At 31.3% G+C, this 16,275-nt stretch overlaps 1 protein-coding gene across 5 annotated transcripts in view; it reads left to right on the top strand.

Moving 5' to 3' along the window:
* The window catches only part of tau (microtubule-associated protein tau), a 41,960-nt gene that overhangs the window by 1,758 nt on the left and 23,927 nt on the right, over positions 1-16,275 (top strand). For all 5 annotated transcript variants that reach the window (XM_031982414.2, XM_031982413.2, XM_031982415.2 and 2 more), the window contains exon 2: positions 10,007-10,155. In XM_031982414.2, coding sequence (XP_031838274.2) covers positions 10,007-10,155 — 149 coding nt within the window. The remainder of the gene's footprint in view (positions 1-10,006; positions 10,156-16,275) is intronic.

Genomic DNA, 16,275 nt, shown 5'->3' with positions numbered 1-16,275 from the left:
CACAGCTACATTTACATCGATCGAGGTTGTAAAAAATGTTCTATTCTTCATGCTCGTAAGAGAAATGACTCTGAGTAACTATAGTATTCAAAACGTCGAGTGTCATTGATTATCGGCTGTACCATCCATTTTGTTGGCACTTAAATCACTATTATTATCATCGACCCTACGTGACATTGAAAATTCGTACATATTTTTATTGGCGCCGCGAATAAACGTCTTAAATTGTTAATCGGGGAATCTTTTAAATACGAGTGCCTCCATTTTCTCAGTAAACGAGTACGCGAGACAAGCGTAACAGTTCATGTCGCAAAGGAACACTACGTTGAACTTTTATAATTTTATACTTAATACTTTTACTCAAACACTAAAATAAACCAAAACTGCTTGGGTTTGCGATTCATATTCCTATAGGTATTTAAGTTCTAATATTCACGTCTTCACAGCCACTACATGGATTATTTAAATAGAATGAAGTATGTAAATTAAGAAAAACTATACAAATTAAGAATGACATCTTTCAAGACGTAATGAGTTAAAAATACAAACTGAGCTTTATACATTACATTAGAAGTCCACTAATATTTGGAAGCAATCATAGACCGGGTGCTTCTATTGATTTATTAAAATATTAAAGGCTTCCAGATGCTGTCACTTATAATTGCTGTTGTTATGGACATGTAAAAATTATTGATCTGAAAAGGACCGATCTTCATTAATTCATGTGACATTCCTGTGGGTATTTGAACGTAAATTGGAAAGAACAGATACAGTATAGAATTGTTTACTTTTTAGATAGATTTAAATTATGTATATAGTTTTTTATGAATACAAGAGAATGATAAAAAAGTGACGAAAATAAATTTATAGTAAATATCACTCCTTCGTAAACTGTACATTAATAGTTTGAAGTGTACAGCAATAGATTTTAATTCTTATTACTTAAATTTTATTGCATTAGATATTAGTTTATATTTATTTAGTATTTTAATGTCTATCATTTTATGAATAATTTCAAAACATTCAATGTTTTAAAGCATTAAATTTGTTCAAACAGAACGATTTTAACGAAAACTGTTCCACTTGATACGAAATACCTAATTAGAAAACATTTTCTTCGAAACTAATTGTAATTCAAAAGATGAATTTTCAACATACAAAATAAGATCTGTTTATTGATGTTTAAATTCTTAAAAATAATATAATATTAACTTATATTACACAGAGAATATAAGATTGGCCAAAAAGTTTTCTTATATTCTGAAGGAACCTTGAAAATGGGTTTCATCTCATTTGATCAAAATTTATTAAAATATATTTTTTCCATTCGATTCTATAACTTTCGTTATCTTCTTTGTGTAATTATTTATATATAATGTTTCCATATATTATAAACATTTAAAAAGGCCATATTGGAGAAAAGTGCAAGTACTTTTTATTATTTCCTTGAATTATAAAATTATGATATATTTTTTTTATAAATTATGTATTATCATTATATTTATAATACAATTTTAGTAAATACAAGTTAAATTACATATCATTTCTAAAATTGAAAATCAGGTGGCGCTGTTTGTAAAATAAGTGCAAGTGTATGCATCTGAAATAGAAGAAAATATGTGACCCGTTACATTCCATGGTTTCAACGAATATTTCAATTGTATTAATCGCAAATTTTATTGGCATAACACCGGCGACGCCGGTAAATGGGTTAATATCCAGGAAGAGCTGATGAGTTCCTGATAACTATACCCACGTGACAATTGCAAATGACCACTGCAGGTGATTCGACGATGTTACTGTAAGATAAAGTAACATTGCCTGTTCATACGCTGCCACCATACCGGTATCAGACGTTGCCCCCGATCCGTCTTGTCGTTTTACCCGTAACAAAATCGTAAATATCCAAATTGCACGTAACGAATGTGTACCTACTATACAGAAAATAAACGACTATAAAGTAACTTTAGTACCGTCACTATCTCTTTGGTTCGTGGAACAAAACTTATTACCAATGACAATATTTCATTACTTTCTTATATGTACGTTGGTTTATTATAATTTAGATCATTTTGTAACATGTGGTATAGGCGGTAGAATATGTATACAGATAAATCATTTAATTTTCTTACATTGTAACAAACATTAACAATAACTTTTGAGCATGTATTGTTTAAACTTGTAGTTTTTTGCGAAAATATATGTATAACCAGGAGTAAGACTTCTTTTCAAGTACATAAAGATTTGCTAGAAATTTTTTTTAAATTTTTACAGAGAAAATTCTTAATAGATTTCTTATTTCTTGTGTGTCAGGTTTACAGAAGAAGAAAAGATACAATAACTGACATGTTATGTTAGAATTTTATAGTAAAAATAGTGATATTGTAACACTATGGATATGTATATAAGTAGATGAAGAGATTAAATAGTTTTACATAAATTTTATATAATCTAAAACGTTCTACATAAAAATTTCTAAAGGTACTAGTAAGTCTCTAAAAATTTGTTCATGTTCAATTTAGTATTCGTGATAGTGGTATACAGTAATTTTTACTGTTGCCATTTATCTATTGATACAGAGGGGCTGATTATGAAAGTGCGTTTATTCCTGCAAATGTACATTTTTAGACTGTGATTCACATACAGCAATTTATTTCTTCTGCCAAGAATTTTACTGCACTGAATATTATTAAAGATTATACTAAAAGCATGAAATTTTCAATTTGTTAATTGTGGTGCCTCTTAGTTAATTGAGATTAATAATAATTATTATTACTATATCATTTTTAGTGCGCATAATTCTTGCACTGTTTTGAATAACATTGCGTAAGAGGGTGTGGCTATTATATATACTGAAATACATGACAAACCTGATGACCCGACATTATCTTTTGCATTGCGTATGTAAAGAATGAATTACTAAAATTATTTGAAAATCACGATCGGACAAAACTATAAATTCAGTTATAAAAAATCGTTTATTTAAAGTTTAATTGCGACAATAAAAATGTTTAATAATCCGTTGCTGTGCCATTGTGATTTAATACTTGAAAAATTCGTTTTTTAATACTACAAAGTAGCAAATAATGAAAATAAATAATTTCAAGGAATTATTTGTCAAATAATTCAGTGTAAATATTTTGTACCTCTACCATACAGGAATAACGGATTTCAAATACAAATTACAGAAATATAAAAGAATCGAGTAGGTTTCTAATTATGTCCGTCAGTGTATTATTAATATAATCGATCCACAAGCAATACGTATTCTTATCATCATATTCGTCTTTGTTAAAGAAAAGATGCAAGAAAATTGAAGGGAAACAGAGGTCATTCGAATGGTAAAAAAACAAAAGATCCATATCCGATACATATATTTTCAAATTTTCTTTGCAATATTAATGTCAACGCCTTAAGTTATATTACATTCGAACCACATTTTCTTTCCCAAATACAACTGAACATTTTGCAAATCATCTTCCCAAACCCAGACAGAACATGCTCATAAATAAATTCGAAATAGCTTAGAATATTTTATATATTTCAACAATACTACATTATTAACTTCATAACAGTACCAACTAAAAAAAGAATATTTCACATAAATATTGTTATGTTCCATGAGAACGACCAAAGTAGAAAAAGAATTACTACATGATTCCATTAAAAAAGATTAGTTGTACAAAAATTGTCACACACCAAATGACCTGGCGTTTCTCGACCAATTAAAAAAAAACTAAGTCTGCACCCGTTGTTACTTCGCAGAGGATAATACGTAAGACATCATGTTAGCCAGCCTGTCTAATAAGAGTTAATAATTAAGAGTTAATAAGATGACAGATAAAAGGGAAACAAAGGGGATCGCGAAGCCACAAGGAACTACGTGATAAAGGATTCGGCAGCGCATTTGAAAGAGGGGAAAATTGGGAGATGCGTGGTATTGATAGAGAGTGACGACGTAGAAGAAACTTGAGGGTCTAGACTCTAGAGCTCCTCCAAATAATTCCTACCGCGGTGAACAAACAAGGGGCCACTAATGGTCCACATGGACTGTGTCATGAAAATGTCATAACCGTTTATGACACGTGTACTCATTAATGAGTTAACATAACCGTATTACACGACGCGAATCCACGTGCATAAAAACGCCTGTGAGTCGAACACGCTCACCGGGTCGGATCAATAACTTCAGGAATGGGCACTTGCCGAGTCGTACAGACACGCTATACACACGACCCGTTTCTGGCTCTCTCTAGAAAACGAGAACGGAAGTCTTTGACATGCTCGTGGTCATCACTTGAGAGTCTTCGCCGATCATCTTTCCAGAATTAAGCTAACGATTTTCATTTTAATATTTACGCTTAATAAGTGTCTGCTCAAGTGTTGTTTGCTTCAAGCGTTCAACCTTTATATTAGCAACTAAAATCTTTGCATTCGTTCGAGCATCAACGATACATACAAATTGTGTAAATTTCTTTATTCTAGAGTTTAAATTTGACATGGCAGTCACCAATGATCGTGAGTTCCATGTTACAAGAAAATAATTGTAACTTGTAAGAGAAGTGATGTCGAATAAGAATGTTTAGTAGCGTTAACTAGGTAATGGTGTAACTTAAGAATCGTGATACCAAATAATTAATAATTCTTTATGTTCGCTGCAGGAAAAACAAGTGACACATAAAACATTTATGTTTCTTGTGGCAGTAGACGTGTCAATATCTACGTTTAATACGTATCTGGTGGTATCTAAGTGGTTTATCTCTTATGTTAGCAATTAAAATCTTTGTAATTGTTCCGATATTAGTATTATAATATTTTTATATAAATTTCTTCATTTTCAAAGTACAAGCCGACGTAAATGATAGAAAAATGTAGATTGCGAATAATTAAAATTGATAATCGGTTGCTGGTGTAAGGGTTAGCCTGCAGTGGTCCTCAATTGTTCTATACATTTGAAATACTGTTAAAAAACTAGGACAGTAACTATTTTGAATATTATTCTCAAATTTAAAAGCCATACAATGAAAATCTAAATAAACTAGTAAATTTTAAACACACAAAAATCTTGCTGAAAGAAGAACATCGTGTACAGGTCAGAGGAGACCCAGAGAACGTAATACGATTAAAGTAAATACACGTTAGTTAAACTCTGCGACAAAACTATAAGACACCCCACCGTACGTATTGGTATTGTACGAAGGAATTTGTTTCTCGTGCTAGTGGATTGTTAATATTTACCTTAGAACATGTTCTACGAAGTATTAGGCTTACAGTTCTCCGACGATCGGATGACCCGCGACGAAACTATAAGACAGGCTGTTTTTCTAATGGCAAAACGAAATATAAATTTCGTTATTACCTTTTATTAATAATCTGTGCTAGCACCTTTGTTTTTACAGCCTCTAACATTCTTTTGAGTAGAGAATTATTTCTTTTTTATCCTCTTGTTTTCTTCAATGCTGCTGAACTGTCGACATTTCGCGTATGCCCCAACAATTCTCGATAATATTGAAGTCGGAAGATCTAGCGGGACGTGATAGTATTTCTATTTTCTTTTCCTCGAAGTATCATTTAACTATAGGAGAAAAGGTTGGAAAATGAGCCAGTAATTGCGATACAGTTAAATGAGCTGTTTTCGAAGGGAACAGTTATTTTTGACCATCAGATATCCTAATCACTTGTTCATTGAACAGAGTTCACACGAAATCCTCGCGTATCTGTGGATTTAGATCGTGAGAGAGAAGTCGTGTCGGTAGAACAAAGTGGAAAGGGAATCGCTGGCGATCTTCTCGATCAGTTTCGTGAATATGCTAAAGAAGTAATTAAAAAGAATCTAGCAACGGTAGCTGAAAAAGCGTCTAGAGGTTACTAGAAGGTTACACGTTGTGTTAGTGGTGTACAGAGAAACTTTATGTTATCCTAAAAACTAAACCTTTATCGTAGCGTTTCTGTGAAGTTAAGTCGGAAATCTTAAGCCATTTCACTTTTACTCTTCTTTTTTACAACCACCCGATAGCGTGAGTTGTTGATAAAGAATGTGGCAGTTGTATCCATCAATCATGAAATTAATCTGTCTCGCTGAGAAGTGCCTACTGTGTTTACAGTTTTGTGCTTTTGTGTAATTTAAATTATGTTGGATTGTCTATAAATATTTAGTTTAAAAAATAAATTTATAAAGATTTTTACAAATTATGTAAATATAGAATTTCATAGATCTATGTTTTAAATATTTGCAATACGTCTAATAATAATGTATGTGTACATAATAATTATGAATATAAAAACATAAAGATATTATATGCTTAATAATGTTCTACGTATAAATATATAGTACACGTTGTAGTCATTTATTATTCCACTTATGTTACATTGTGAATGTTAAGACATGAAGTTACGAGATTATATACTTCTCTGTTAAGTAAAAACCATTAAAAATTTCTTAAATTTTCGATAAGCCTATTTTGCATATGAACATTAACCTGATGTATAAATTACTGCATAAACAAAATATGTACATATGCTATATACTCTTAACGAATACTGTAAGAGAATAAAATTATTTCCCTCCCTTTAAAAACAATTGAAATATTCATCAGAGACTGAATTTAAATCTCAAAAATTGTATTAGTAACGTCATCTCTTTCTTGTGATCAATGTATAAAAATCGTGTATTTAAAAATTTACTTCGTTAAATGAATATTATTCTAATAATACAAATATTATAAATATTAGGATTGTTGGGTTTTTCTATGATTCATCTATGTATCACTATTTTTATATCCTCTATTTACAAAATTTAAGGAAAAAATACTTGTATTTTCATACTGTCTGAAAAAGTTAATCGTTCCGATGCATCAAGTATGGTGATTAGGCATTCCACTGAGGTAATTGTTGTATTAAGGGTGCGTTACTTCAATTAGTAGTCTTTTGCACGAAGCCACAGTGGTTTCGTAATACCACGCGAATGTATTTACCAAGGTTAGCCATCACTACCATTACACATAGAAATATAATCCTTCTGAACCGCCATTGTTGGGGTGATCGCGTGCGTTTCTTCATCTAACTTTTCCCTCTCAACCCTTAAAACTTTTTTACCTTCCATTTATTTTGTTTGTTTACTTTAACCTCTGGGGAGCCATTCACACCTTCAACACTTGATTACATTTTACCATTAACTAACTTACATCAAGCAATAAACAAATTGCATTGTTTCTCATGGTCAGTAGAATTTCTTAAAAAATTATGTCAAAATTAAAAAAGCTATATATATTTCATATTTAGAATTCTATAAGTAAAACAATAAGCAGTTCATTTAATCAGTAATTAATAATAACTTCATTGAATTTATTTAATCCAAAGAAACGATTGGAACTTTTACATTGGAACTTTAACCCTTTGCGGTCCGAAATGTTCTTGGTTTCTCACTTTGAGGTTCACGTCGACGTTAGTTCATTCAATTACAACTTAATATGACGCTCTATTTGTTTATTCAAGAATATTTGGGAGTCATTGAAATGATACCTTTAAATGGTACAATTGTGATACTACAAATGAATATAGAAAAAATTGTTAAAACAGGTAGAGGTTGCAATAAAATAGAATGTCGAGTCTGACCCGACATAGGACTGCTAAGGGTTAACAATTTCGAACTTTGTGAGAAGAACTATAGAAACTGTTTACATTTTGTTCAGCCACTTGTACTGACTTTCACTCATACATCTCAGACCAAAGTTGTCTTTTAAAGAAAATGTGTGATTCTATTCATGGGTCAAATTGACCCGTGTTGATAGAGATACGTATACAAAAATATCGATAAACCTAGTATTAACTTCACATATTCGTGATAATCACGATTTTTTAACTTAAAAATTAATCATTTTCGACAAATCAATGAGGTTTATCGTTAGTTCTTCTGGTTTTATACTTTCATTTTAACCTCCTCAAACCAAGCGTATGTTATAATATAAACAATTTTACTATTTCAATATCTGACAAAACATTAAAACTGTGATAGGCAACCACATACATACACACTTTTACTTTGAGCCTGTTTCTATGACAAAAGTAATACACTACCACTATTTTATTCGAAATAATGTTACTGATGGTGCATTGAATAAAGATCCATTGTTGTTAGATATGTGAACATAGTTTTGTGCAAAAACCAGATTTAAAAGAGTTAAATATATATTTCTATTTAGGTTTAATTCTAAATAACAATTCCTCGAAATGAAAAATTAAATAAAAATGAAACTAATAATAAAATTTCAGTTAATTTTCCGTATTAAAAAATTTCTTCAAAGTTAAATTTGAATATTTAAATAGTTTTAGCAAACGTATTAGCTTACCGTTAATTTTAATCCAATTTAAAAAGAAAGATTGATATTAAATCTACATTAACAGAAAACTAATAAAAAATGTCGTTTTGTCCAATTTATACTTAACATTGAAACGTTTTAAGTAAGCTGTTGTAAAAGTAGACGCATTCTGTGGTGGCATGTTCGAATTGGCCAATAGTAGTAATCGCACCAAGAAAGTACACTGTACGTGAAGCAATGTCGTGTAATTGCTGATATCACGTTAGCACGTATCCGTATTCTCAGGCACGTATAACATGTATTATTAATTCGTAATAGCAAATGTTCGTTGTTTCACGCACTGTAGGTATTTACCGGAGCAGGCAACATGGCAATCATCTTATAGCTTGTTACCTTAAACAGTTCCGTTCAAGTATTTGAAATATACAGGAATCTTTCGAAGTTAGTCCACGATTCCTGTAAATAAGCTACATCCAATACAACTAAAAATAAACACGTGTAAACTTCGTTTCAAAATAAATTGACGTTTAATTGGATCTGAACGTTCCACGGGTAGCACGAAATTAATGATACTGAACTCATGGATCTTTTAATTACAGATTATTATGATACAATTAAGATGAATTGTTAAAGTGATCACTCGTTATTTTACAATTATAACAATGTAAAGAAAATTGTATATAGTAAATTGTGTAATGCATAGGGTATCTAATAGTGACTATATAGCATTATTAAAAAAAATTATAATTCCACGTTATACATACAGTGAGTCACGAGAGTGTTCGTACCTTCTGAACTGTCGAATTTAATCGATTGATATGTGTTTGCAATGCAAATTTCAAAGTTCTCATCAACAGAAACACATGTTGGAATTACGAAGCTTTGAAACTTATATAAAATTAATTACAAAACAACATGTTAATATAACAAAAGTATAATTTTATGTAAACCGGAATAAAATTGGTCTCACAAGAGTATTCGTACCTATACAAGCTATACTAAAAATGTAAGTAATTTGCACCTTTGCATTTTTTAATAATTTTCAGACGATCTAAATTACTAGGCTTGTGAGACCAATTTTGTTTCTGTTTACGTAAAGTTACATTTTTACTATAAAGACATATCATTTTGCAATAAAGTATATACAAATTTGAAAACTTCGTGATTTCAACATACGTACTTGTTGATAAAAACTTTGAAGCTTGCATTGTAAACACATATCGATCGTTTAAATTCGGCAGTTCAGGAGATACGAATACTCTCGTGACTCACTGTAAATATTCAGGAACACAAATACAATTGATAATAATAATACAACTAATATTTGACGTTGTATGTATACACTAATATTATAATAATAATGAATACTTGTATTTTACAATGTTATGCACAAATATACTGTAACTTTGCGGTAGTATTTTGTTAGCACTTTCCACGTTGGAAGCTGAAAACAAAGGATCGACAATTAGCAAATGTAATTGACAACGATAATCACAGCGGCATCATATGCTTTTTAGATTGTCGTTCACATTCAAATATGGTAATTCACGCATCAAAGATATACGGTACGTTTCCATTCAGTACGATTCATCGATCACAGTATAGACTCGTTTGATACACGCTCAACCACCTGTGTAGTAGAATCGTGTAATATCTACGGTGCAATGATTATCGTTGATACGCAACAGGTATATGGAGAAATGTTTCACCAGGCGTGAGGACATTCTCGAATCTAAACGGCGTAAACTTTAATTGTGTAACGAACGAACTTAAAATGGCCTCGCAAGAAACTGCTAACACCGCGGCCGAGTCTGCCACGGACCGCAAAGAAAATATGGTAAGCTATAAGTTTCGTTCTTTAATTAGACATCGCCAGAATGTAATCGATATCGAACGAGAAACCTTGAAATTTTAAGATTCATCCGGTTAAAAAAAGTCGTTTTAATAATATTTTATTATTAATACTTCATAAACGATGCACACTGTCAAATAAAACTATAAAGAATTAATCACAATCGCTATTTTTGATATTTCTGCGTTAACAGAGAAAGAATATGGACTTTTTTAAGTACTGTATAAAAATGATTAACCCCTTGCCCTGTGATTTCTTTCACAACTGTGCTTGATAAACGTACGTTATCGTTAATAATTTCTTAGAAAAAGAATAGAGCTTGATGCTTATTCTATGTCCACGTTTACACCAGAGGTTAATAATTGATAATAGAAAAGTGCAGTTTATATTTTTGAAAAATAAATGACATTTAGATTTATCAAATTCAATTGAAGATTTTCATCACGAGTCTGACACGATATCGTGGAGCAAGGGGTTAAAAGATTGTTAAAAGTAAGGAAGTTATTAGTGTATACATTAAATCATCCAAAAATTCTATCAAATGCAATTATAAATTTCTGTTTTATAAAGAACACATGTAAATGTAATAGTTATGGTATTTCCTTTAATATACGTATTGTTTGACACAGAACGAACATTCTTCTCATTCAAAAATACTCAGCTTAGAGAAAATAGAAACCACCGAACTAAATATCTGAACTATAAAAATTCCAAATTATTCTATAAAAAAAATCTTTCTCGTGATACTTTCAAAAATTGAAACGTTTGGAATGGCTGCACATAAATCGACTAAAAAGGAAAAAAACTTCCTAACATCTTAAGGGATTGTTCCAGCGTGACTGGTGAAAAAATTCGATTTTATTTTATTTTATAAATCAACAAGTATAACTCTTTAAAACTGTGCTGACGATATATCTCGTCCATAGCATCGGTTCTTCGATATCGTAAAACCGAGATATCTGGTCCATTACAGCAAAACAATGAAGAGTTATTCGTGACCAATATGCTCGTCATTAAGCAAGAACTTTCATATTTTCATGACGAGTATACTCGACATAAACATCAAAATGGTTAACGCTGTACAAAAATACCATAGAACCTATGTTGCTTCTGATATGAAAATAGCATGGTTCTTTAATTGACTACATAGCGAAAAGTCGATTATCGAATGTCGTGCCGTTTAATTAGCTCACACGATCGATTTACACCGCGTTCTGAACTTCGCACTATTTTAAAGACCTAATTTCTGTAGCACACTCGTGCATCGAATTTGATCAAGCTCTTGGAACGATTTCGCTGATGAATTTCGTGGTGAAACGAAAGGAAACAGTCGTGCACCGTAAAGAGAACCTACTGCCGTAGGTCACGCTAGTTTGAAATGACTCGTGATCGCGATATATGTTGATGGTATACTGTAATCATTCGTGGCTTAATCCCATAACGAGTGAAAAGTCGATCGGTGGCAGGTACGGTGTACGGATCTTCGAGACATCACTGGTTTCCATTATCGGATGATCGATGGGCTCAGGGCCAATATCAACCACCAGTGGTGCCTTGTCTTTCACCCGTTTTGAGTACAATTTCTGTGGCCTGAACATTGAAATGAAAATTTTAGAATCGATAAAAGCAAGACTAAACTGGGAACTTAAGTTTCGAAGATATGAATCTTCATTTCTGAACAAAAGAGAAAGCCGTGTTGAATATTGAAGTATTCATGGGATTCGGAACATGCTTACAGTCCAGGCAAAAAGTTTTAATGAACAGTTTTATGGGTATTCAGAAGCAAACAGTTCTCTAAATCAAGGATAAGTAAAATGATCTGAAAACAGAAGTAAAAATGGAAAAACGCAATTCTGTCAATAATAGAAGTGACCGGAGCTTCCTTATTAGTTTAACATTATTCTAATCGATCAATTTACAGATTTTATAATGGAAGAATTCAAAACAAAATCATTGTTCCTGCTGTTACAATGATTTACCATTCTCTAAATTGATATTTGTGAAAATTACTCCGTTCAGAGTCTACTTGTTAGCGTAGTCGAAATTTTCAGTAGTATTTTTTAATCGTGTCTGGAGTTATAATAGGCTGAAAATTACAGTTACGTAGTGTGCATTTTTTTGCGAATCAATTAAAGAAAAGACTATTCCGTATGCAAATATGAATTCATAATTTCAACTGACAGTTTTTACGCGAACATAAACCGACCATTCTCACGATGCATTCTATTGCGGCGCATGAATTGTACGTAGTCTAGCATGCAGCGTGGGACAGCGCCTTAACTACGGAGAGTCTCGATAAGAATCGGGAACAACATATGAAATTACAATTTTCCCCCATTCACTCGCAGAGAGTAAGGGAGATACAGTTACAGTTTTCATGCGAAGTCTTCAGTTTATTCAAGGAACTGAATCAATACTCACAAACAAAACACGAGCGTGCTATTATCTTTTGTATCAAAGACATAACATAAAATTTAGACAGAATTCATGAAATTGTTAATTATTTACAACACTGCTTCGTTACGGATTTCGACGACCTTGAAATACGTTGTCAAGGTCATCATTCTGAAGAACTTTTACTTATACATGTTACCGCCGTCACTCTTTTTATAAATAAGTACGAAAGCTCCCCATTCCCCGATATATTTTCGCGAATATCTGAAAAACTAAGGTTGAGCGGCGGTAACATGTTTAGGAAAAAGTTGTTCGGAATGATAACCTTGATAACATATTTCAAGGTCGTCCAAATCGGTATTGTAAATAATTACCAGAGAATTATTAGCAACTGTAACTAATATATATAGTATCCCTAGCAAAAATGAAAAATGCTATATTTCTTAGTTGAAACTGTAAAAATCGAGAGCAAAATTAGTAAAATTATAAAATATGAATAATAACAGAAATAAATGCCTGAATTATTGCTTAGATATCGTATTGTTTAATCGGCGCGTGCGAAGTACAATCCACCTAATACAGATGTGGCAGTTAGTGATAAAAATAATACTGAATCAATTGTATCGATTCCACTTCGCAAATTATGATGGATCAAATATCATCCGACATGTATGTGGATATCAGAATGTATGGAAATTCATCTAGTGCCTACTTCTGCGAAAACGTCGATACTTGTTTGATATGACAGATGACACAGTTGATACACCTTTGATACTTCAAAATATTGATATCAAAGGCTTGAGCTACACTACCAAATCGCTCACGATTTTTAAGTAAATGTATTAAGATGATTTATCATGCATAATATTAAGTGCTGATTTCGTATTTCATAATATCACGTTTAGTAACCTCTTTTATGGGTTTTAGAACATAAGTCTCTGTCCTCGATATATTCATACATTAGATTTGTTGGTTTATCTATCAATAAAAGATGAATAACTCCTTGCAACGTTGTTATATCCCCCTTTCACGACCGTTTGTTGTGACAATTTAATCATCATATGCTCTGTATCTTTTTTACTAATCAATCCGTGTGAAAATATGACAAAATAATTATTGATTAACCTTTAAGTGGTCGGGTAGGGTGTTTCTACTGTGTATGGCAGGACTTTGGGGGCTAAATAATAAAATGGTACAAACTTGGTTTGAATATTACTTCTTTTAATTTGATGTTCCTCGCTTGGGAGTTACGGGGAAGAATTCCCTGATAGGCACCGATTGACGAAACGCAGACGACCAGCGTTCGACTTTCCCTTTACTAAGATTATCTTACAACCGGTCAACTACTGGTGCTTTTACCTTAGTACGTGTGCCCGAGAAAATACTTACGTTAACAAATTTTTCCTTCCTACTTAAGGGTTAATACGATTTTTTCAGCGTACGCTTTATTGTGTAACCTGTATCCTGTAATTTCTAAGTGAGTGCATGTTTCACAGTGAACTCGGGTACTTCGCGTTTTAGAAAGTACCTTGGGAGTATAATGGTCAATAGTAAGATTGTGAATATATGCAAGGAAAGAAATTTACCTTCCGCGTGCAGCTTTTGTAGAATTTAGATAAGAAGAATCGAAAGGCTCAACTGTGAAAAATGCATTTATGCACTTGGTTATCACAACGAACGATTAACCTAATAATATACAGTAAGATCTCTTATAATTCAGGCAGACACGTTGAGCGTTATAGAACAAAGATCCCCAAAGGTTAGAATCAAATAAATACTTTTTTTAATATGAGAAGAAATAATATGCAACTGAGTTTAAAACAACAAAAACGTAAAATGTTTTTGTTTTCTAAATAGAATAACTTAAAGCAAAACCACAGGAAAAACTAAAATTTAATTACTCTCAGAATCTCTTCAAATTAAGTTCCATCGACATCGTTTCTTGGAAACTGGCTTAAATTTTTCGTCAGCCGAATTTTCTGCTAATTTAGAACCTTTTTATTTCTTATTTCCTAATGTGTCCGCCTGTATTACTTTTTTATGAAGAATCCCACTTGTAACATTATTTTTCAACATTTTTTTAATTATGTTAAACGCAATTTTTAGTTCACGTTATAATGTATATTGTGCAACGAATAATAATAATCCAAGTATAACCCTTGAAGATGAAATATCAAAGTGTCAACAATTTTGTGAAGCATCAAATATGGATCGAGAATTTTACTAGGCATCAAATAAATATTAATAGCTTTCAGATGTATCAAACAAGTATTGATTCAAAAATTAATACCAAGTACTTACCTTTTTCTATATTTTTCAATATTATTTACACAGTACTTTGGTATCGAATCGTTTGAGTGTCACTGGTGGTATCGATTCAATCACTAGTACCAAATCCAGCTACTCACTCTGCCCGATTATTGCGATTCTATTCCACCTAAATGGTCTCTCTAAAATAGCCACTACCTCTTACTGACTCGTCTCGTTGAACGTACTACAATAAGTACTTAAAACACATGCCACAATCACATCGACGTATTTACCAATGTTAAACAAAATTTTCTTCGGATAACGGATGAAAGATAAGAATAACAAATAAAATTGTATTCGATGTTAGTAAATAATTAGACAGTTAAATGAGAATTTGCAAATGAATATTTGCAACAGTTGAATTTTGAAACACTATTTATTATTTTCCCGCGCGTTTATCATCGATGAGAAATATGTTGACCAGTAACTGAGTAATGAATGTATGAATGTAATCTATAAGTCACATCTGTGCGGTTAAATCAGGTAAGCTATCTGAGCTTTAACACTTATCGCGTTTTGCTGAAGAGATGATGAAGTTTATTTAAAATTGAATAATGCTTAATTTTAAACAAAATTTTAAACGTAAAATTAAACATTATTTTTGTTTTTATAGAAAAAAAAGTGAAAGTTTTAATAAATTGAATTTTATTGATAGTACTAAGCATTATTAACGAACTGAAATGACCGAAACTAATAATTGGACAACTAAACAAAAAGTTAAATTTGCCTAGGACTAGATTATACTGTTGTATAATTATTTGTGTTGTGTTAATACGATTCTGCATTTACATGAAATAATTATATAATGGAAGAAAGAAGAAGCTATTATTAAGTACTATTTAAAGACGTATTAAGAATAATCTTTTTGTATTGATTAATTAACTCCATCAACTTGAGATCATTTTATCATGTAATTTGTACGTATAAATATGCATTTACTTTTTATACATCTTATTATTCCAGTACATTTAATTCTTTAACTTTCTACAATTATAAACTAAAAATAATAAATACAACTTATCATAAATTGTACTGTACCTATTTGCAATTACAACATATAAATTTTAAATAACAAACGAACGAATGACTAGCATTTTACCAGTATAAAGGTACATTTTAAAAAAATGAATATTATGATGAATATATTTTACTGTTATAAGAGTACATTCTACACAAATAAGTAACAAGTAATGGAAAACCTGAGAACTCCTGATATATGGTAACACAATTATAAAAAACAACAACAATAAAAATAATAGTAACAACAATCATAATAATAACCTAATATAAGTCATAATATAACGATAATATTGACGTATACGCACATAAGCTGGCGACAATGACCAAAAAAATAAATCGAACACATACAAAAACAAAATGGATTAAATTCGAGCCTTTTTC

This window comes from Nomia melanderi, chromosome 3 (assembly GCF_051020985.1).
Source record: "Nomia melanderi isolate GNS246 chromosome 3, iyNomMela1, whole genome shotgun sequence".
Taxonomy (NCBI): Eukaryota; Metazoa; Arthropoda; class Insecta; order Hymenoptera; family Halictidae; genus Nomia; species Nomia melanderi.
The sequence above is the reverse complement of the archived record's forward strand: the minus strand, read 5'-3'. Positions and strand labels throughout refer to the sequence as shown.